We start from the raw sequence: 24,829 nt of genomic DNA, 5'->3' as shown, positions 1-24,829 counted from the left end.
CTTCCAGATTGTCCATGTGCAGGGACAGAAGAATGTGGTGGCAGATGCTTTGTCTCGGAAACCGTTGGTTCTGGCTATTTCCGCGATACATCATAGGAGCTTCGAGGATATGGTCGATCAGTGTGCCACAGATACAGATTTTGCAGATATTTTCACACGGATACGGGATGGGGAGACAGTAGCTGGATACTCCCTTCGGGAAGGCTACTTGATGAAAAAGACTATGTTGTGCGTTACACAGCCGTTGAGGGAAAAGGTTATGACTGATTGCCACTGTCCACCTTTTACGGGTCACCGCAGCATTGCTACCACCATGAAAGGGGTAGAGAGAGATTTCTTTTGGCGGAGACTGAAGAAGGATGTGGAAGAGTTTATGCGCAGTTGCTTGGTATGCTAGAAGGTCAAGTTTGACAGGCATAAGGCACAGGGATTGTTACAGCCTTTACCCATACCCACCCACCCGCCCCTGGGAAAATATTGAAATGGATTTCATTTTTTTTTATCTCCCAAGAATACAGAATGATCACGATGATTTTCCGATTACATGGCACGCCTGAGACGATTGTCTCCGACAGAGACCCCAGATTTATGAGTTTGTTTTGGAAGGCAATTTGGGAGAACATTGGGACGCGGTTGCAGTTCTCGTCATCGTTCCACTTGCAGACTGACGGGCAATTTGAGATTGCCAATTCAGTGATTTTAGATTTATTGAAGTCTTGTATCTCGCATCAGAAGACTCAATGGGAAAAGAACTTACCTTTGGTGGAATTTGCCTACAATAACACGATACACTCTTCGACGGGGAAGACGCCATGAGAGATTGTTGAAACTGCTGCGAAGGTTCCATCCTTCCTGAGCACGAAAGATTAGAAATTGAAGCGGATGAATATTCGCGAGATTTGGATACGGCTTTTGCCAAGGTTCACGAGACTTTACAGAAGTCTCAAGAACGACAGAAAAAGGCAGCGGATCGCCATCGTCGCGACTGGAAACTGAAGGAGGATGATTGGGTGCTCTTACTTTTGAGAAGGCACGCCTAAGAAAGAAAAAGGGAAAGGAGAGGCTTTTTCCAAAGCTTAGTATGTGATACTACGGACCTTTCCAGATTACTGACAAGATAAATGATGTCTCCTTCCGATTGGAACTGCCAGATACTTGGAGGATTCATAATGCATTGCATGTGAGTCTCTTGAAACCTGTTAAGGGTGATGTGCCTGATGATGGGGAGCCTGATGAGCAACCCAAAGTGGAAGAAAACGAGGAGATCCTTGTTCCTGAACAGATTTTGGCACATAATGATACGAAGAAAGGTAAAGTCCGAAGGCGGTTCTTGGTTAAGTTCAAGAACTTTCCTGCATTTGATGCGAAGTGGATGGAGGAGGAGGACCTAGCAGATACTCCTCGGATTGTGAAACTTTACCTCGATGTTTTGGTTTAGCATAGTCTACTCCAAACGGAACCCAGAAACTCAGCTTGGCCGAAGATCTGGTGCAGTGGGATGCACAAGAGGGGAGTCGCTCCACTCCTTTGTCAACAGATGCCTCGATTTTGATACTAAAGTCACTGATGTCTCTTTGAGCTTCAGGGATACTGAGAGCTGACAGTATTCTGCTGGATGACTTTATGAAATGGAATTCCTGATTATGATACTGATTTGTTCTTGACTTCTTGTGAGTGCAGGAACTGATAGCCGAAATGACTGCAGCATTTTGGTCTGATTGATCTCGAATAGACATGGTTGCAATAGGGGTTAGTCAATCGGACATCGATGAGGTCCCGATTGGACCTAGATGTGATTGCTAGCTACATTGCCGATAAATCATGGTCTAAGATCCGAATGAATGTTGAATGTCATGTGATGTCCTGTGATGTCTGGTGATGTCCTGTGATGTCGTGTGATGTGACTGTCGATTTTGTACATGTGCCAGATGTGTGTTCCTAGTACGTAGGTACTAACAGTCAGTGTCTGCTAAGACGGTTTATGGCTTTTGTCGGTTTTGCAGGCGTAATCGCGGTCGATTACAATGCTTTCAAGAGGGGGGTATGTCACAAAGTGATGACGTGGCGGACAGCAGAAACCCTAATTTCTGCCAGAAACCCTAAAATTCCTGCAAACCCTAATTTTTGCCAAAAACCCTAAATTCCGGAAATCGCGGAGGCGGATTATTAAAAAAAAAAAAAAAAAAAAAATTGGAAAATGATGAGCGACGCGAATTTTGCTTTTGCTTTTTTTTATAAAAAAAAAGAGAAAAGACTCTCAAGAGAGAGAGAGAACTGATGCTTTTGATTTTAAAAGCTTTTGGGGCTCTGCTTTTGGGCATCCCTTGTAACCTTTAAATTAGTGGTGAGGGCCTCACTTCTCAGAGCATCTGGACGCAGAGTCTGAGAGTGAAACCCTAACCGCTCTCTTGTACTTTGATGATTGATTAATACAAAAAGAAATACCGAAAGGGGCGCCAGTCTTTGGGGCCAATATCTCTAGGCACGGAACTCCGCCGGGCCAGTGCAAATCTATTGTGATCTGTGAATTGTTTTGAAGTGGTTATTTGGTGCTGTCGCGGTTGATTCTTGACTTGGAGTGTCCAAGTTTGTTACAGTTGCCACGCAAGAGTCTGTATCGATTCTTTGAGATAGTCGAGTCCGTATGTTCTGGTCTGGTGTTGTGTCTCTGTGTTGATTAGTTGTTATCTATTGTTTCCTTTGTTTTAATTCTGTTTTGAGTGAGATGTCATGCACATTGCACTGAGGAGCACCCACTGTAGAGAGCACGACACACTATCCGCGCTATAGGTGCTCTCATTTTTTGCACACCCGGTGGGACCTCAACTGAAGTCTCACTCTCTGTTGAGGTGCAAATTGAGGAGCTAGCTGGGTTTTACCTAGCCTCTCCTACTTCACCTTGCCCAGTGCAGTCTGTTGTTCTGGTCCTAGACAGCTTACTCTAGCTGACCTATTCTCTCGCCCTTCTGGTCTGGTCCTCTCTCGCCCTCGTCCATCCAAGTCCTCGTCCCTAGTCTAGCCTTCCTCGCCCCTGGTCCAGCTAGGTGGTCTAGTCACTTGTCATGGTCCTGGACTAGGTGGTCTAGTCACTTATCTTGGTCTAGAGAGTCTAGACCTGTGTTCATTTAGCCAGTTAAAGGTCTTCTTGCCCAAAGTTTGGTTGGGTTTGTGGTCACTGCATGACACATACAAGGCGGTCATTAGAGCGTCAAAGCGCACTACTGAGTCCTCTTAAGTACTACAACAGAAGACGTCAACCCTTGGTACCTAGTAGAAGTCCACCGACCTCATCGCCCCTATCTCCATCCAGTTCTACATCTTCCAGGTCACCTTCCCCATTAAAGCTCTCTCCAATTTTGTTACAGCAAGCTATTCAGCAACGGGCTCTCTTCGGGTTTACTGTCACTTCTGTGAAAAGTCTGGACATGATGACAAGGACTGCTACTACCTCAAGGGATTGCGACAAATACAGCAAAGTCTTGGTCCAACTCTTCAACAAGGGCCAGCACCTGCATCCAACATGGTTTCTCCTTGTGGCCATCCACACCACATGCCACCTTTATTGACAGCCCCTCCTATGCAAGGTATTCAGAGCACTTTTCCCTCTCAGAGCTTTTATCATACCCATGCTCCCTCATCACCTCAAAGCTTCTATGCTTCCACCTCCAACTCCATGCACCAGGAGCAAGGACAACCTCGCCCTTCGACTCGCCCATTGAATCAGCCCATTTTGTGCTACAGATGCGGGGAATATGGTCATTACCAAAGAAAATGCCCCCTGCCAGAAGGGTCCCTCCCTGTCGTCATTGCCCTGAAACGAAGGATCACTACAGTAAAGATTTCCCCTAAACTTCGTGCATCCACGGCTGCGAACCCAAGTCAAAGCCAAAATGAGTTTACCTTTCCCAAGCTCAATTTGATAGCAGTTAGCACCAAACCTCAACCACCCCCTTCCGCCCATGTGGTTACCACTCGAGAGAAGTTGCAGTTGGTAGAGGAGCCAGCGGGCGTCCTCACCTGGGCCTAGAGAGCCGCTCTCGGTCTTAGTATTCCAACACGTTCAACTCCCCCACACATTCTCCCAACAGTGGATACTCTGCCTTCAGTTGGCTCCAGCCCTCACTCAGTGACAAGCAAGAATCCAAATCTTTGCTCTCCGATATTGATGAAGCCTTCTTGGAAGCAGTGGCTGATCCATAGTAGATCAAGGTACTAGAAAAGCCACTGGAAGAAAAAGAAAAGCCTACAGTAGAGACAATCTTGAAGAACACTTTTCAACAAGTGTCACTCTATGACATGCTGCGGCTAGATGCAAGTTTTCGAAGTGACACCCTTACAGTCATTCAATCACTTTACCTCAGAGCAGGTCCTAGTGGCGGGCACCTCCCAGTGCAACCATCCGAGTCCTATATGATATCCCATCACGCTGCTCCCCTCACGGATTATAGGAGCCCTCGTCTCACCGTGTCCGTCTTGGGGCAGCAATTTTCACGAGTAGTGTGGATAGTGGATCTGGCATCAATATGATGCCCGAGTTCACTATGATGGCTTTAGGCCTGCAGCCTACTCAACCTGCCCCCTTCCCAATAACATTGGCCGACCAGAGGACAGTATACCCTGTGGGCATAGTGGAAAAGGTGCCTCTGCAGGTACAAGATTTCACTTTTAGTTTGGATTTTTTGTGGTTCGTCTTCCCCAGGTTGAGGGCTGATTTCCCTTGCTCATTGGTAGACCATGGCTGCGACACACTAAAGCACTTCATGATTGGGGAAACGATGCCATGTGGATACATACTCCTGGCTCCCCGATGCAACCCATTCGCCTAGAAGGAGGCATGGATCCGGTCGTGCAACATAGTTCTTTGTCCCTAGCAACCAGCCTTGAATTGGAACAGCCTACTTCACCTGACAAGTCAGACGAGGATCTGTTGGAGTGGTTGAATGCTACCAAATCTATGCCGTGTTATGGGGTCTCTATTCACTCTTTGCCTGAAAGTACACCCTCTTCCAATGTTTCCACAATAACTAAACCTAAGGAGCCACCTGAGCCAGCTCAAAGGTTGAAGGTCATAGAAGCTACTCCTGATGTGCCCGTGGTGGAAGCCTTTGGATTTGGTGAGCCTATGAAGAATCATAGAAGCGGAAAGAAATCTCCCCTACAGGAGTTCACCCCCCCTCAACATCAGCCCATTGGTGTCTGTTTCTCCGACCAGAACAAAGTTCTCCTCTGTGTCTAGCGAACTCCCTTCACAAAGCTTCCTCAAGACGGGATACAACAAAAACAATGTTGATTCCAAGCCTGATGAGTTCCATGATCATGATATCTCTCTACTTGAGTACCATTTCCCCTCACTACCCCCTCCCTCCGTCCTCGCCCTTACCCACCCCCTACTGGCCCCTCACACACCCCTAGCCCCCTACCTACCCCTAGTCCCCCTACCCACCCCTCGTCCCCCTAGTCCCACTCACCCTCACCCCCCTATCCACCCCTCGCCCCCTACCTACCCCTAGTCCCCTACCCACCCCTCCCTCCCTCCCTCCCCAACACCTCATTGTGTACTATTTCTTCGGGCAAGCAGATTCGGGTATCCCTAGGTGGCTTTCCTCATATTGGATGTTTGTCGTAAGTCTAGCTATTGTTGGGTGGCCAGATTGTGGGCAAGGCCTTTTGCTGCTCTTGGAGTGATAGCTCGCGCAAACGCTAAATCAAAGAGGTTAGATCAATTCGACAATCCGCACTACATTAATCACGTACACTTTGAGCTCTTCTGGATCAGTAGAATCTCGGGCCTATCCCCTCTCCCCTCCCCTCCCCTACCTACTCCTTCCCGTCTCGCCAACTGCAACTAACAAAAATTCCTCCACTTCGGATGCTTTGTGGGATTTGTTAATCTTGGCAATCTTCAGTCTTCTGTTTCTACTTTCTGGTCATCTTACCTCATTGCGCCGGGGTCATTACTTCTTCAGTATATCTTGCAAATATCTCCATTGCTTCATTGGTACTTCTTCCTGGGAACTCAAAATCTTCTCCAAACATTGCTTCCTTCAGTCAGAGTATACTGCGTTTTTTCTGGTATTTTACTGTTCTCTTTAGTTTCATTGTTGTATCTCACCGGGACGGTGAGCGGTCTTGTGGCGGCCAACCTGTAGCAGGCTACAGTGTCACTTTCATAGGACACATAATTAGTACAGTTGGTATTGTCTGGTTCACACTTGACGGACTCTTGGGCTGGGCAGTGACACGTGGCAGGGATACGGACGGTGGTCTAGTGGACATCGTGGCCAGGTCACCACCACCACTCAGGTTGGAGATAGGCTTAGATGGCTGACATTTATGAGCCGTTGGTGGCTCTTTATGGTGGCACACATGAGTAGTAGCTGTTGGGTCATCACGATCATCTTCTTCATATATGGTCCAACGTCGTCGTCTAGAGTAGCGAGTCTATACACAGCACGTATGATTCAGGAGCGCTTTGGGATGACAGCCGAGGCTTGCACCAAGTTGCACATCAAGCTACCGTAGTAGGGAATTGGTTGGTTTACAGTGGCCTCTCGTCAATATGTGCCGCTTGTGACCACCCACTTGAGACTCGGTGCCACTGCCCCATGGCACAACAGGTTTGGCTTCGGATTCTTTGGCCAATGCATGCACTTTTCACAGCCAGACAGTACACTTGGAATGGTGCATCTTGGTCCACACTTACGGGCCCAGCTCTTCATTTTGAGATGGCTTTTGACAGCAAGATGATTGTGATATAGGAGGGCCGGCCTACACTTCAGCCAGCCACAGAGCTCGTTTCTTAGGAGTGGAGCAGAGATAGAGAGTTGTGTTGGGAGTTCATTTGCAAACTGACACTGTGGTGCATCTAGTGAGCCTGTTGTTTTTGCATCTTCGAGGCTCGACCCATCCCACCAGCGGAGACTGTCCGCGACATTTGGCTCGAGCTGGTCCATACCCTCAAGGGCCAGTTTGAGAGACTTCAGGGTACCTCCAACCGCATGCGAGAGCGTCAAGAGGCCTTCTTGTGACTTTGGCACTCAGGGCCATTCTTCGCCATGGTTCATGGCGCGCCTAGATGGCAGTACCGTCCACCAGTGTGGTGATTTCCTCCCCCCATTTCCTGATTTAGCTTTCATTGTACATATCTTGTCTTTTCATTGGGAGAGTCTCCCCACATGTTGATGTAGCAGTCTCACAGGGGCAGTTTTTCTTAACTAATGGAAGGATCTTTTTTCTTGGGAAAAAAAAAAGGTAGAGTCAGTTTGCTGAAACCGCTTCAAGACATGGGACTAGCTCAAGACCACCTTTTGTAGACATTTCCGGCCAGGCATTTTTATTGAGAGAGCTTTAGACCAATTGGAATGTAGTTTTGCTAACAGTTGAAAATATTCTTTAATTTCAGGTTACAGAAATGAAGCCAGAATATTTTCCTCCAAGAGAAGACATAATACTTGTCAATGAGGCCCCAACAGAGTTCTATATATTGGTCTCAGGGATGGTGGTAAGCTAAGATTGTCATTTTTACTGATCTGAATTTGGTAGGAGCAGGTCTCATTATTGGTAATTTCACGTGCAGGATCTTCTTGTCATCAGAGATGGTATGGAGAAGGTAAAGCGAGATTTCTCCAGTGGCTTAGATAGTTCTAATACTAGATTCTGTTTCTGCATACAAAGCGGGATTAACTTTACTACTGTTGCAAAGAGGAGATCTTCCCTTTAAGAGCTTTCACAGCTGAGTTTTGAAAGCTCAGTTTATGACCCTTTTCTTTGGTTTGGATAAAGTCTTTTCCAATGGGATATTGCTGACACTTCAGTGTATGTTCACAATTTGGTCTAGCTCCTCTGTATTGTATGAAGAACTCACTACACTGAAATCTCTTCTCAGGTTGTGGACTTTGCAAAGGCTGGTGATCTTGTGGGTGAGATAGGTGTTGTATGCTTCAAACCACAGCCATTTACAATGCGCACAAGAAAGCTTTCCCATTTGATGAGGATTGATAGGACTAAGTTCATCAACATCATAAATGCAAATGTGGCTGATGGACAGATAGTGGGCAACAATCTTTTTCAGGTAGTTTTCTCTGTATAAAGGTCTTCAGTTACTTTCATTTACTTTCATCTAGTATATAGGGTGCTTAGTTGTTAAAATAACTAGTAACAATTTACTTAGGTTGCATAAATGAGAAGTTTATGATGAACAATTCTGTTTGAACAGCATTTACGGGAGTCTAGTAATGGATACATCTGTAAAATTGCTGCAGAGCTCGAGTCTGCACTGGCTAGTGGTGTGTCTGGGATAACCATGAGCCCCGGATTTATAGCTTCAAAAGGAGAAACACAGCTCTTGAAGCTAATGTTGATGAAAGGAATGGATCCAAACACGTTAGACTCTAGCCACCAAACTCCCTTGGTAAGCTATACATTACTTTGTCACCATTCGAATTTGTGTTGGCCTTGACATGATCATGGGTTTCCAAAACTTCTTTTCAGCTTGCTGCAGCATATTGCAGCTGCTAATGGATTTCTCGAATGTGCTCGGCTCCTCCTTGAGTATGGTGCAGATCCAAACATTGCAGGCATGTGCAAGTTTTGATTTTGTTAAAAGAAAAAAACACAAATGCACTTTCATGCTTCAATTTGGGAGTGAAGGAGATAAGGTGACATTCATGAAGAAGATGGTGATACTACAAGGCCTCCCTGGGAGCTTCATCTATGTGGATGATCACCTCACAAAGCTCCAAGTGGAACATATAAAAGCTTGCATGCACCAAATCATGCAAGCCCAGCAACGGGGTTAAAAGGCCTTTACAGAGATGGGCAAGTCTGCCTTGATGACAGACTGGTTGCATAGGGATTCATGGCCAATGAGACAGAGGACACACCTTTGGAGCTCGCATTTGCAGTGTGGAATTCTGATGGTTCCTTATAGACGCACCCCGGACGGTTGGAAGAGGTGATGGAGGCAAGGATATCATCCTACTGACAGAGACACACGAGAGTCAGGAGAGAGGCCCTCCCTACGTTGAGGGGCTTCGAGTGGGAGTCCACACATCAGAACGTCACACAACAACATGGCTCTTCCAGGTGATGGAGGGCAAGGATATCATCCTACTGACAGAGACACACTATTGTTGGGAGAGAGGCCTTCCCTACAAGTAGGGCTTCCAGTGGAGTCGGCATATCGGAGCGTCACACGACGGCATGGCTCTCCTAGAGGATCTGGTGTTATTGTGATACTATTCAGACGAGAGCTGCAGGATAGGGTGAGTGCAGCGAGCAGAGTTGAGGAGGCCAGATACATGTGGCTGAGGATACGATTGTCGGACACACAGGAACCCACATTACTCTATGCCACTTCCCCTCCAAGGGGTCCATGTACGCTTGACCTAGGATGGACAACCAGGTAGATGAGGGAGGAGATGGGGGAAAAGACATTGGAGGAGAGAGAGATGACTGGGATAAAGGAGGGCCAATAGACACAGTCACTGTACTCTATACTGTGGATCAGACTTACCTATGCATCATGTCTTCACCTACAATGGCATGGCGCAGTAACCGGTATCAAGGGCAATCACATGCTTTTGGAAGGGAGGCACTGGGGGAGGGAGCATAGTAGACTATCATAGGGTCTGCTTCGGCCATGCATTTACTTCGTTCTTTCCTCTCGCCTCTTGTCCCATAGATGCGGACCATATGTAACTGGACCTCTCTATGGCCATTGACTTCCGACCAGCCACACCCACACCACAATCATAGCACACCATTATCCATTTCACACATGAGCTAGAGTTTATGTACAAATATCATCTCATCTCAGAGAGGGCTTGCTCCACATCAATCCTTCGGCACCCCTATCGGCACACACTATCTACACCCCTAACAGTAGTGGAACTATGCCCCAAAACAGGTGGCATGATGAGTGCAAACAATTATTAGACACAGCGTCGCACAAGCAGCGAAGTTGAGGTTGCTTATTGTCAAGTTTTTTATCTTTGTTTTGCCTCTTCTAGGTGGTTCATAGTAGTATTCATTTCTAGTAATTAGCTTACATTAGGATTTAAAAATTTGTTCCTTTAGAAGTTGTTGTGTGGAGTATGATTTCTAGGATTAAGTCTTTGAGATTCCTTATCCTTGTTAGTTTAAAGTTGAGTACTTGTTTCAAGTTGTAGTCAAATGAGCTTCTTTAACATATTTTTCTTGAGCCTTTCCTAAAAGCATTTTTAAGTGAATAATGGCTTGTTTCATCTAGTTTTGGTTAGTACTCAAATAAAGTGATTTAACGTGCCATGTGTGAGGGGTTACCTGAGACTTGGAGGTTGTCTACTATTGTGCCTATCTTCAAGGCATGTGATCCTACAGAGCCTAGGAATTACCGCACTATTATGGTTGGGCACACATTGGCATGGTTGTATGCATCCATTCTTGAGCAGCAGTTGAGTAATTGTGGCAGAGGGTGAGGGTGTACAGGCAAAGGGCCAGGCCAATTTTAGGAGGGATGTGCCATTGGTCAGATACGGACATCCTCACATCAGCTGGAGATTGAGACTGGTAGATTCATAGGTATACCAACAGACAGCGGGATATGCCACTTAAGCCAGCTAGAGCCAGAGATAGAGCTACATTACTTATGTCATTGCACAGTGTACTATGAGATTCGGGGCCGTTTCCACTGCTTATTCAGAGAGGGTTTCGGTCCTTTCTCTAGGGTCATGAGTTATGAGGATCAGAGATGTTTTGGGCTATATCCTACTTGAGTTACACAGATATAGAGACACTTTACTGGGGAGCTAGAGACAGACAGTTCCAAAGATAGATTACAGATTTCTTTTCACTAGATATGGGACAGCCAGAGGAGCAGCCATCACGGCAGAGCTCGGCCCACACTAATTCGACCACTACCGGCACTCTCATCAACCGAGCACTTGAGCTACGGAGATCCATGCAGCCACGATTGAGGAAAGGAGCTACACAGCATCGACAAAGACTACAGCAGAGGATTCGAGCCATGCTCTCTCAACATCTAGAGTGCATATGAGGATGGATTCTAATAGTAGTAGTAGTAGTAGTAGTATTTTGGTTCTAGTTCTTTTGTACCCAGACATGGTATCAGATTCACTATTTTCTAACAGATTGGTCTCATAAGTCATTTTGGCCTTTTGAAGACGTTAATACAACATTTCATTTCATTTCTCTCTCTCTCTCTCTCTCTCTCTCTCTCTCTCTCTCTCTCTCACACACACACACACACACACACACACACACACACAAACAACTTTCTTGGGAGGGTTCCTGTGATGCTAAATTTTATCTTGCTCTTCTTCTTCTTCTTCTTTTTCTCTCTCTAGGTCATTATTCTTGCAGTCAATAGTTCAAATATTTATCATTAATCCTTAGGTAGACCCTCACACATGACACAATTGAACAGAACTACAAGAACCTCTACCAGCATATCTCATGTATAAAGTGCTCTGCTACTAGACCATCGTAGAGGGGCATGGCTCAAGAGGATCTGGAAAGGGTGTTTGTCCAAGGATTGTATATAAGGATGTCGCATACTGACCTCACTCATAGGGAGAAGTATCACTAGGGGAGGGGAGTGCTCATGCAAGAAAGGCCATGCCTCTCCTGATTCTCTACTCAAAAACAACTGATATAAGTCTCGCTTTATCTGAGCCAGGAACGCTCGCTTCTTCCGTCACACAAGGTGCCGGAAGGCTATTGGAGACTGTCTGTGATTAAAGACCCCTAGGAGAAGGTCCCTCTGAAGTTGTGCTCTCGTCTCTCTATACTCCTCGTCATACCAACTGTTTTGAGGCATGCTCCCAAAACGGCATCTCTGATCAGACCAAGTGTGTGGGTATCCTTTGTTGTTGCATCATGCAATGTCTTAGTTAGTAAGGTGGTGATCTCCTCCATAGAGAGTCCTGGCTTGGCTGCTATACATAGACGATTATAGATCTCCTCTATATAAATAGAATCATTTTTTGGTGTAAATTTATAGCGGGTATGTGTCCTCCTTCCTGACACCTGGGTTCTACTGTACTGAAAAGAGACGGAAAGTGTCAAGAGAGTGTGGTCCACTGCTACACCCATTGGTTTGGGTCCTTTGTGAAATCGTGAATGCAGGAGATGAAGCTCGGGTGTGCCATGACATGGTCCATTGTGCTGGCCCCACGCTGTGAGAGAGAAATGAAATGAAATGTTATGTTAACGTCTTCAAAAGGCAAGAGTGACCTATGAGAGCAAAAAGTTACAAGTGGTGAATCTGATACAATGTTGGAGTACAAAAAAGAGTACAAAGAACTGAAATCGGAAGACGGAGCCGGGGGGGGGGGGGGGGGGGGGGGCGTGTGAGAGAGCTGATACAATGGGTGATACAAATCAACAGAGGTAGGTGGATCAAACTCAAGAGGAGATCCCTCGTCGGTCGCCGTCGAATCTTATCAATATCCTCCATGGTCAGTACTTTGACTCGGCATCTTGCATGTCGAGCTAGAGTGATCTGGATCCTCTACTGCAGCCTCCGTCGATGTTGTGAGGCCCCCCAGAGTCGTGGGCACGTGGATCTCCCTAGCTCAATCTCTTAATCAATCAATGTACCTCTGGTGTGGGTGAGATCTAAAATCGGTTGTGACAACTGCTTCTCTGGCTGCCCACTGGCTGGCGTAAAGAAATGTGTGATCTGCCTCTGAGACTGGCTCTCCCCTGATGTCCTCAGCAAGCTCTCTCTATATCTGTGCAGCTTGAGTAAAAAAAATCCGAGACATCTCTAGTCCTCGTATCTTATGACTCTAGAAAGTGGTCCAAAACCTTCTCTGAAGAGACAATGGAAGCGGTCTTGTATCTCATAGTACATCAGGCAATGACATATGTAGTGGAGGTCTGGCTCTGGCTCTATACGACATATCATGACCTTTGCTGGTACTCCTGAAAATTTGCCAGTCTCGATCTGAAGTTGATGCGAGGATGTGCATATCTGGCCAATAGCACATCGTATCGCATGAGATAAGTGTGTATCCATGTATCCGGGCGGCCTAGTCAAAAACCCGTCCTCCATGAGTTGGAGAAGATGCTCTCTATAGAAAGCCATCTTCGTACCCAACTCCTATGTCGGTTGTATCCATGTGCTCTTGTTATCTAGCTGAATCAGATCCTGACGTATGAGTCTAGTGATCTGTGTTCGTGTGAGAGATAGGGAGGGTGCATCCAAGGAGTACTGGAATATGGGCAATCTATCCATGTTGAAACCATGTAACTAAAACCATGATGTCATTTGCCCATACCAGCATGTTGTATCACCTTGCAACGCTAGCAATCGAGATGACTCTAGGGTCAGCCGAGCATATCTGTCTCTAGGAGGTCCCATAAGCTGTGCATAAATGATATTGATCTAGTAAGTGCCTCGACCACCGGCGCGGGGGGGGGGGGGGGGGGGGGGGGGGGGGGGGGGGGGGGGGTGGATGAGGCCTTATCCCGAACCATCCAAGAAATCATAGACTAAAGGCCTCTCCATACATCTCCATCATCAGTGCTACCACATCTGCCATGGTGAGAGAGAGAGAGAGAGAGAGAGAGTGAAATGAAATGATATATTAACGTCTACAAAAGGCCAAAATGACCTATGAGACCAACTGATTACAATGATGAGTCTAGTACCAAGTCTGGGTACAAACAAAGAAAACTACAAACAAAGAACTGATAGGAGTGCTACCGACTCCTATGGGTGGCTGGTAGGCTGAGCAATGGTATCATGCCATAAGGGTACAAAGTGGGGATAAGTGTCACCATGATACAATATAGCAGTAGCATGAAGCCTATCCTGATCGACACTCTGGGTGTCCTGCTAGAATCCTGTGGATCCTCTGCCGCAATCTCCGCCGGTGTTGCATGGCTCCATTCCTCAGTTGCGGTCGTCTCGATCTCCCTAACTCTATAGCTCGATCAATGAGAGTACCGTTGGTGTGTGTATGGATGGGAACCGAGCTCTGTGGTGTGGTGTGTCCCCTCTGCCTCTGTGGTACTCAGACTGAAGAAATCTGAGATGCGTCTCTGGGGATGTCTCTGTCTATGCCCTCTCAATAGAGAGTCTCTATGTCTTTGTATCTCAAGTAGAAATAATCCGAGACATCTCTGATCCTGATATCTCATGACTCTATCTAACGAGTCAAAACCATCTCTGAATAAACAATGAAAGCGTCCCCGTATCTCATAGTAGACTGTGCAGTGACATATGTAGTGAAACTCTGTCTCTGGCTCTGCATGGCATAACTGACATATCCTACTGTCTGTTGGTATGCCTCTGAATCTACCTATCTCAATCCCAAGCTGGTGTGAAGATGTGCGAATCTGGCCTATGGCACATCGTAACCCATGAGATAGATGTGTCCATGTGTCCATGTAGCTGGGCCGTGTGATGGCTCTATCCATGTCCTCCTGCTATCAAGCTGGATAAGATCCTGATGAATGAGTCTAGTAATCTCCATCCATGTAAGAGCCAAAGATGGTGCATCAAGAGAATATTGGAAAGGGGGCAGCCTGCCCATGTTGAAACCATGCCTCTGAAACCATGAGCTCATCTGTGCATACCAACATGATGTATCTCCCTGTAATGCAAGTTGTCTGGATGATTCAAGAGCAAGCCTAGCATACCTGTCCCTGGTGGTGTCCCATAAGTTGTGTACAAATGATACTGATCTGGTGAGTGCCTCAACCTCCATAGGTGGGGCAGCCAGCTCCGCTCGTATGATGTCATGTGGAACAGAGGCCTTGGCTCTAATCAGCCTAGAAATCATAGATATCAAGGGTCTCTCCATATTACTCCATCCAGCACTGTCAACAGAGGGTCCCCAAACCTGAACCCCGTAGTGCATAACTGAAGCGACCGAAGTGTCGAAAAGCCAAAGCTTTGTTCAAGGTTCCTGGAACTGAACCTGCGAACAAATCCTCTCTAAACCACCTAGGGCTGCATAGGCACGAGTCAATCTAGTGTCTGCTGCCACTTTCGGTGTGAACCTCGGTCCACTAGAGACCACACCAAGATATGTGTATGCATCAGTGTACTTCATATTGTCCTGACCATATGTGAATGTAGGTATTGATCTTCTAACCCACTGTGGCGTGGTATTAAATACCATGACCTTGGTTTTACCAAGGTTGACAGACAATCCAGTATCCCCTGCAAAACTATGCAATGCGTCCAAATGTCTCTGCATACCCTCTAGTGAGTCTGATATCAACACAATATCGTCAGCATAGAATAAAAGATGGGATCCATGTCCCTGCAAGCTGAGCACCTCTATCTCCTCCTCTGTCAATATAATCAGAGACCTCATCAACATACATACCAAATAAAGTAGAGGACAATGGGCATCCCTGTTTCACTCCATGTGCGTACATGACCCATCACTTAACTGTACAATGCCATAATCCCCCATATCAGCTCTGTGGGGTACCCCCAATTCCATAAGTCGGCGCATCAATCTGGCCCTCGGTACTGTGTCAAAAAGCTTTGCGGAAGTCCACAAAGCTGCAATATATACGTCTACCATGTGCTCGACCCTCCTCAATGATAGCTCTGAGTGTAAAGACATGATCCAGTGTGGAGAAATCCCTCTTGAAACCAGCCTGCCCAGGTGCCCGTATGCCCATAATCTCTGCCCAACTACTCAGCCTATGCTCAAGGATGGATGCATACAACCGTGCCAATGTGTGTCCTACCATGATAGTACGGTAATTCCCCAGCACTGTGGGGTCTGCTGGCTTGAAGATAGGTACAATAGTAGATAATCTCCAAGACTCGGGAAAGCCCTCACACATGACACGGTTGAATAACCGTGTAAGCACCTCTACCAACAAGTCCCCAGCATGTATAATGTGCTCTGGTACCAAACCCTCATGATCCTATGCCCGTCTGGTCTTCATCCTATCAATGGCCTCCGAACATGGTAGTGGTGGCTGTCCGGGTACAGTATATAAAGATGCTGCATACTGCCCCCATATCTCTCTGTAGAAGTAATCACTGGTGGGGGAGACTGCTCATGGAATAGACGCCAAGCCTCTCTTGAATCTCTACTGAGGAAGAGCTGATATAAATCTTGCTCCATCTGGACCAAGAAAGCTCGCTTCTTCCGTCGCACTAGTCGTCGTGTAGCAATACGTGACTGTCTATAGGTGATCACTCCCAATGCAAGCTCCCGCTGTATCTGAGCTCTCCTCTGTCGACACTCCTCATCATACCAACAACTGTTCTGAGGCATGTGCCTAAAACGACGTCTCTGACCAGGCTGAGTGTGTGGGTATGCCTCTGTCGCTGCCCCATGTAATGTCACTGTGAGCATAGATGTGATCTCCTCCACTGTGTATACTGGCTCTGATGTGCATAAAAGCCTACATGTCTCCTCTACATAACTAAGTCCGTCTCTGGTGTAAAAGTATAGCATGGATGTCTACCACCCCGTGAGGCCTGAGATGTATTGTACTCAAAGGAGAGAGAGAGAGAGAGAGAGAGAGAGAGAGAGAGAGAGAGAGAGAGATGAAATGAAATGAAATTTATATTAACGTCTTCAAAAGGCCAAAATGACCTATGAGACCAATCTGTTACAAAATGGTGAATCTAGTTCCATGTCTGGGTACAATAGAACTAGATACTACTACTAGAATCCATCCTCATTTGCACTCTGGATATTGAGAGAGTATGGCTTGAATCATCTGTTGTAGTCTCCGTCGATGCTGTGTAGCCCCTCTCCTCAATCATGGCCGTCTGGATCTCCGTAGCTCCAGTGCTCGGTAGATGAGAGTGCCGGTAGTGGCCGAATGAGTGTGGGCCGAGCCCTGCAATGATGATTGCTCCTCTGTCTGTCCCATATCTAGTGAAAAGAAATCTATAATTTGTCTTTGGGACTGTCTCTATCTCTCTTCAGTAAAGTGTCTTTATATCTGTGTAACTTAAGTAGATATAGCCCAAGACATCTCTGATCGTCATAATTCATGACCCTAGAGAAAGGACCGAAACCCTCTCTGAATAAGCAATGGAAACAGCCCGTATCTGATAGTACAATGTGCAATGACATATGTAATGTAGCTCTGTCTCTGGCTCTAACTGGCATAAGTGGCATATCCTGTTGTCTACTGGTATCCCTCTGAATCTACCTGTCTCAATCTCCAGCTGATGTGAGGATGTGCGTATCTGACCAATGGCACACCGCAAACCATGAGACATATGTGTGTCCATGTAGCTGGGTCGAATCACAAACCCATCTCCTATGAGGTGGAGAAGATGCTCTCTATAGAAACCACTATGGTGTGGTGTTAAACACCATAACCTTGGTTTTACCAAGGTTTACAGACAATCCACTATCCTCTGCAAATTTGTGTAATGCATCGAAACGTAGCTACATACCCTCTGGTGAGTCAGAGATCAACACAATATCATCAGCATATAACAACAATGGGATCCACTTCCCTGCTAGCTGGGCACCTCTATCACCCTCTCTGTCAATGTAATCAGACACCTCATCAACATACATACCAAATAGAGTAAGAGACAATGGGCAACACTGTTCACCCCAATGGTGGAGTGAACTAAATCAGATATCCCCTTCAGAGTGCGTACATGTCCCATGATTGATTTGTATAGAGCCATAATCCCCCAAAGCAACACTATGGGCACCCCCATCTTCTGCAGTCTACAAGTCTCACTCCATCTGGGCCAAGTAAGCTCGTTTCTTCCGTCACACAAGGCATCGGGAAGCAATCCGAGATTGTTTGTAAGTGATGACTCCTAAAAGAAGATCCCTCTGAAGCTGGGCTCTCTCATCTCTCTGCACTCCTCATCATTCCAACTATTATGGGGCATGCCCCCAGAATATCGCCTCCGACCCGGTTGAGTGTGTGGGTGTGCCTCTGATGTTGCACCATGCAGTGTCTCAGTCAGTAAAGTGGTGCACTCCTCCACTGAGAGGCCAGGACCAGCTGTGCATAGACGGCTATAGATCTCCTCTGTATAAACTGAGTCAATCTCTGGTGTAAATGTATAACGGGTATGTGACCTACCTCCTGATGTCTAGGCTGTACTATACTGAAATGAAACAGAAAATGTCAAAAGTGCATGATCCACTGCTACGCCCATTAGTTTGGCTCCCACTATGAAATCCTAAATACAAGGAATAAAGCTCGGTTGTGCCATAACATAGTCCACTGTACTGGCCCCGTCTCTGTGTGGAAAGCATGTGAAACCGGCTGCTCCAGGAAATCGCTGTAAGCCATTAAGTATGGCTAACCCATGTGCAGTCGTCATCTCCGTGAGGTATCTCCCATACTCTGTCTACTCTCTGTCATGTGAGCATCTGTCTAGCCCCAACTCACCCACATCCAGCTCTCTAAGCATCTCATCTGAAGTGTCGTCGAAGACTGTCTGAGAGTTTCCCGTTCGGGCATTGAAGTCCCCTAGGAGGATGATATCACCATCCCTAGAAAACTCCCATATATCATCATCTAGTATAGAGAAAGGCGACTGTCCTCTAGATGCAGTATATACTGACGTACTGGGGGGAAGTAACATATGGCAATGTATAGAAATCGGCCTGTGTCAGCTCTAAGACTCACCCACATGTATCTAGCATGATCATCTCTCCGTACAATATGTAGTAGTGGCTGGAACTCCTCCCTAAATAGCACTACTACTAACTTGAACCTCTACTCCCATGCTCAGATCTCGCGACTGTCTTGTGGGCTATCTCCCATCTGTATCCCACCACATGTGGCATAAGCTGTCTGGGGGCCTGATGCGTCTCTGAGAAGGAAACAATGTCCCTATCTCTGAAATTGTCCTCAAAGGCACCAACATCCAACCTCATAGATCCATTACAATTCCAAGTAGCCATCTTCAGTGTGGTCCCATAGGTCTCACACCGTCATGTAGAGCGCCGCTCTACATTCACCACCCAACCATTTCTGTAAAAGGCTATCTTTCCCTTCTCCCTTGCCACCATAATCTCTAGCATTACCTCTCTCATATGCGCAAGCTATGAGAGAGTGAGATCATCACCGAGAAAAATAACTGTCTTCTTGAGAGTAGGCCTCTTTCTCAAGAATTCCTTCTTCTCTTCCAAGGAGGAGAAGCATAGTATGAGATCTCTCCCTTTCGAAGATTCTCCCGGGCCATCACTCTTCTTGCCCACTCTCCATGCCTTTGTGTGTGAAGGCTTGTCCACCCCCATCATGGATGTGAGGCGTAGAGAGAGAGGTGTAAATGTCAGTTATTTTTTGTTTCGACTACAACTTTAATTACTGTGTTTCTATAAAATAACTGCAGATGATGAAAATAGTGTTCCTCTATTCAAAGCAATAAATGAGCACCGCAAGTCATTGGCCAGGTTGCTGTGGGAACATGGTGCATATTTGCCGGTGAAAGCACAAGGGGATTACCTTTGTGCTGCTGCAGAGAGGGGTGATGCTGAAGTTTTGCAGAGCCTCTTAAACTACGGAGCGGATGTAAACTTGGGAAACTTGGAGGGTACAACTGCTCTTCACGTGGCTGTAGAGGCAGGTTGGACAGAGGCAGCCAAACTTCTTGTGTCTTATGGGGCGAAGGTGGAGCAATGTAACCACAATGGACTTACACCTGTTGATGTTGCAAGGCAGGGAGGCCAGAAAGAGTTAGTGCAGCTGCTGGAAAATCCTCCCACGGTCTTGATGTCATCCAAACCATTGCCAAAGAGAGACTCCAAAACAACTGCGGATCAAAGGAATGAGCCACGCAGTGCCTGGCCCCGTAATGCAGGCTTCAAGCAGCTTCCCACTAGCAAGGGGTCACTCCCATTCTGTGCCAGAATAACTGTACATCCTTACCATCCCAGGGGATTAGAATCAAACATCAATAAGTCTCGCAAGTTTCTCATGCCTCTTCCAGAAACTTGGGACACCCTGCTCAAGAATTTGAGTTAGTATCTTTGCATTTCCCTGTATTTATATTGGTTCACAATTTAAACTGCTCATATTGTCATTCTTTGCCGCATCTGCGTGCAGATGAGAAGCTTGGGTACTTGCCTGCGAAGGTTTTCGATCAAGATGCTGCAGAAATTGACATCATCAGCGTGATAAGAGATGGTGATATCATCTATGCTGCTGGGGAAGAGGAGCTTAGCAAGTTGCGACGACCTTCCAGCCCACAACAAATACGACAACTGAAGAAAGATGCGAAGAAATGAGTACAATTCATGGCCTCTTATATAATGGCCATGCCATGATTCTTATGTTAATATACCTTCTTGAAACTCATTTCAGCAATCCAATTGGTTCAAACATCGCATTGTATAGTGATCACATGCAGTGTATGAACAGCACAATGGACATGGACACTTACTCACTAGAGAAAAGCTTCATAATCAAGTATGTCCCATGCTTTCCTAGACATATTTCATCCTTTACAATTGTAGACAGACATCATTCTTTACAAATGCAATTGATGGCCCAACCTAATAAAGGGTAGTCATTGTTTATTTATTATTTGCAGAATCCTTTTGGTTTTTCCCATTAAGCACAATCAAATGCATTGTTGCAGCCCATAATGAGATGAGCTCACTTTGATGTTTCATATGCGCAAAGGAAATGGTTGAGAAATATTTTGAGGTGCTCATAGTGAGTTCAAGATGTTTTATATGATGTAAAACAGGTCGAGTATTTTTGTCTGTGTTTACTTCTTCTCAACATTTGGACTGGCGCTCATGCCCGTCAATCCCGTCATCCACCTCGTCACTGGTGTGTTATTTAGTCTCGTGGACAGCCTCCTTGTAGTAGGAGCTTTTCATTGAAACTGTACCACTCATTCAAAGAAGCCTTCTTGCAAGTATTTTAGCTCTTTTTTGCAGAAGCAGATTCTAATCTCTCTCTCTCTCTCTCTCTCTCTCTCTCCCCCCTAGACTGACGAGAGCTTATGTAGCCTTGGGAGGATTGGAGAGGATGTGTTCACAGGTTCAGTTTCAGGAACCTTGAACAAAGCTTTGGCTTTTTGACACTAGTGGCTTCAGCAATGCTTTATGGAGTTCAGACATGGGGACCCTCAGTGGACCACCATGGCAGATCTGGTAGCACTAATGGATAGATATGTATGGAGAGGCATGTAGTCTCTATGATTTCTTGAATGATTCAGGCTAAGGCCTCAGTGCCACATGAGATTATTCCGCCTGGCCCCCTCTCGTGGTCGAGGCACTTACTAGATCAGTATCCTTCATGCATAGTTTATGGGACCTCCCTAGAGACAGATATGCTCAGCTAGCCCTTGAGTCATCCCGACAGCTAGCGCTACAGTATCCTTCACGCATAGTTTATGGGACCTCCTTAGAGACAAATATGCTCGGCCAGCCATCCCGACAGCTAGCGCTATAGGGGGATACAGCATGTTGGTATGGGTAGATGACATCATGGTTTCAGCATGGATAGTCTGCCTCTGTTCCAATACTTCTTGGATGCACCCTCCCTATATCTCACACGAACAAAGATCACTAGGCTCATACATCATGATCTGATTCAGCTAGATACCAAAAGCACATGGATACAGCTGACTCGGGAGTTGGGCTTTCTATAGAGAGCATCTTCTCCAACTCACAGAGGATGGATATATGATCGGACCTGCTTATATGGACACTCATGTATCCCATGGGATACGATGTGCTATTGGTCAAATCCACACATCATCGCGTTAGTTAGAGATTGAGACTGGCAGATATAGAAGAGTACCAGCAAAGGCCAGGATTTGTCAATTGTGTCATATAGAGCTAGAGTTACATCACATATGTCATTGTCCGGTATACTATGAGATACGAGTCCGCTTTCATTGTCTATTCAGAGAGGGCTTTGAACCACTGGCTACTGAGTCAGGACATGTCTGGATTAAAGATGCCTCGGGTTGTTTTTGCTAGAGCTCCGCAGACACAGGGAGAGTCTCTTGAGGAGATCAGGCAGTGGGAGGCATTCACTGAGGGAGATCACTAACTTCTTTAGAGCAGAGACTCAGCAGTCAGATGAGCAAGCTTCACAGCAAACTTGAGAGCCCAGCTATACCAGAGGTATATTAGTTGACAAAGCCATTGAGCTTGAGAGAGCTAGATGCCCACGTCTTTGAGGGTGACCACGACATCGACGTAGGCTCCATCAGAGAATCGGGACTATTCTAGCACGACATGGGAAACGTCCAGTACGACTATTTATAGAGGCAGACATGACGATGCTCTTCAGCAACCGATGCAATACATTCTTGGACAACGCCCGATGCCAAGCATTCTCCTAAGACATTGATGATGATGATGATGATTTTAGTTTTTACTTCCCTTCATATTTATTTTGTACCGAGACATTGTATGAGATCCACCAAGATTGTATTAGTTTGATCTCATTAGTCATTTTGGCCTTTTGAAGACATTTAATATAACATTTCATTTCATTCATCTCTCTCTCTCTCTCTCTCTCTCTCTCTCTCTCTCTCTCTCTCTCTCTCTCTCTCTCTCTCTCCACACATACATTGATTAATGGAATGCATACACTCTCGGCAAGATGAGTCTAAGAATCTAATCCCAAAATAAAATCACCAGGGAAGCTGATTGACTCAAGGAAATGATAATGGTAGTTAGCATTTGGAATGATCAGATGATCAGTATATATAAGTAATTCATAGTAATTAATCGATACGCAAACCCTCCCAGTGGCATGACAAAACTATGTTGCTCTTCCAAGGCATTCTTTCTATTGGAAGTGGGCCATCCCCCCCCCCCCCAAAATTTATATATATATATATATATATATATATATAATCATGGAATAAATAAATAAAATCATGAAGAGTATCTCATAAAGTGACTCATGAGTAAACCTGCCCTCTACCTTGCATGCTCTCCTTGTCATTTTCCTTTCAGAGGGCAGTCTATGTTGTGCATCATATAAGGTGACTACTTGCATCAAGAGTAGACGTGCTCTCTCTCCACTCCTCTATTGATATTCCCTTATGTTATCAAAGTTATCCCATAGAGTCTCCTAATTAATATCCTTCCTTTTAGGGTCAACCTTAATTTGGTTCCAATATGATGTAACAAAATGTTTGCATTTGAAAAAAGTTACGAATAAACGTCTTTATTTTAAGGACATGGAGATTCTAATCACTTAATTTCTGTGTGATTTGAGTATTTTGAGAATTGATTGATGCTACAGAGAGGGTACTATGTTCAATAGTTGGTTGAAATGCTTGAGCAAAATTTCAAGCTTGGCATGTGGCTTGGAGCCTCATAAAGGTGTGCAGGTGAACCTCCCATCTCTGCAAATAGAAATCCTATCAAATGCTTAAGCATACACATCTATATCTCTGCCTTGTTACAGTTTTTGGAGTAAACATGTGATCAACCATGTAAGTGCATGCAAGCAAAAACATAGACCACATTCATTAAAAGAATTAGCAACTTGTATCCCAATTTTGTGAGTAGGCATGTAAAAAATATGTAGCTTTTTATGTATGTGAATGCTTGATGCTATCCAACCATGCTTTTTATGTATGTGAATGCTTGATGCTATCCAACCATGCTTTTTATGTATGTGAATGCTTGATGCTATCCAACCATGCTTTTTATGTATGTGAATGCTTGATGCTATCCAACCATTACTTCATCCATTGCTTTGTTGCCAATGAGAGATCACCAATTAGGCGTCTCCATAGCTCAGACCTCCAATCAACTACCTCAAACCTTGTTCCTATAGCCGTGTAGGCTAGAGATTGGCTAAATAGTCTCATCCTATGGATTACCTTGCTACCTAGGTCCCCAAAGGGTGTTATCTCCCATAGGACCCATGTTTTGATATCTCACAAAGGGTGTAATCATATGTGGAAGTAGCACTAGAGAATTGATATCTTTGATGCAATGGCTTGATGACGAAATAGAAGCAGGTGATTCATAGAGATATGAAGTGCTCAAGTAGTGAAATTGGTAATTAGAGAGGAGTTGTCGATGCTTTGATTAGCAAAGTGTGCACATGCATGCGCGTGCGCGTGCGCGTTATACACAAGATTATCTCTCTACCATTCTCTATTCGAGATGCTCACTTTTTCATTGTAGTAGGATTAGAGTAGATGAGAAAGAATGTCAAGTAAGGACCACGGTAGAATCCTGTGTGTGTGTGTGTGTGTGTGTGTGTGTGTGTGTGTGTGTGTGTGTGTGTGTGTGTGTTGTTGTTGTTGTTGTTTTTGTATTAAACTTAATACATATACACAAAAGAACATAACGTTTAAAAGACAATTTTGTGTGTGTGTGTGTGTGTGTGTGTGTGTGTGTGTGTGTGTGTGTGTGTGTGTGTGTGTGTGTGTGTGCCCGCGCGTGCGCGTGTTGTTGTTGTATTAAACTTAATACATATACACAAAAGAACATAACGTTTAAAAGACAACTGGTTTTAGATAACTAGGCAGAGATTTAGATTCAATCATAAATTCACTTTTGTACAATATAATAAGAATGAGGCATCATTCCAATGATTCTATACAAAAGAAATAGAGTTATGGAGATCATTTAGGTTGAATAGCAAGGATATTCAAAGTCGGACAGCAGCTAAGCAAAAATACCTTTAAGTAAAGATAGCATTCTCACATGCATCCATATAAACAAAACAACATATTTGTTAACTTTGAATATGTATTACAAGTGTCAATAAACCTATCAGTTGTTATTCTTGTTCTACTTAAAAATATTTTAATTTAAACTACTATCTGAAAAAAAATTACTATTATGTGGATTTTGTAAGCAATCAGAAAACCATCACTCCTTCTGATTCAAGTGGCATAACAAAAGTTATTTTT

The 24,829-nt window shown here is 45.3% G+C and overlaps 1 protein-coding gene across 2 annotated transcripts in view; it reads left to right on the top strand.

The window, feature by feature from the left end:
- Positions 1-20,603, top strand: part of LOC147456918 (potassium channel KAT3-like) — a 142,295-nt gene extending 121,692 nt beyond the window's left edge. Inside the window, exons 6-12 of one of the 2 annotated variants that reach the window (XM_086511997.1) lie at positions 7,403-7,501; positions 7,577-7,609; positions 7,886-8,071; positions 8,216-8,410; positions 8,501-8,576; positions 19,313-19,939; positions 20,026-20,603. In XM_086511997.1, coding sequence (XP_086368123.1) covers positions 7,403-7,501; positions 7,577-7,609; positions 7,886-8,071; positions 8,216-8,410; positions 8,501-8,576; positions 19,313-19,939; positions 20,026-20,207 — 1,398 coding nt within the window. In that variant the 3' untranslated portion in view covers positions 20,208-20,603. The remainder of the gene's footprint in view (positions 1-7,402; positions 7,502-7,576; positions 7,610-7,885; positions 8,072-8,215; positions 8,411-8,500; positions 8,577-19,312; positions 19,940-20,025) is intronic. The other variant, XM_086511996.1, reaches the window with a different exon arrangement.
- The last annotated feature ends 4,226 nt before the right edge of the window (positions 20,604-24,829 follow it).

Source organism: Adiantum capillus-veneris, chromosome 5, assembly GCF_014529385.1.
Source record: "Adiantum capillus-veneris isolate H3 chromosome 5, ASM1452938v2, whole genome shotgun sequence".
NCBI lineage: Eukaryota > Viridiplantae > Streptophyta > Polypodiopsida > Polypodiales > Pteridaceae > Adiantum > Adiantum capillus-veneris.
This window is presented reverse-complemented; position numbering and strand designations above follow the sequence as displayed.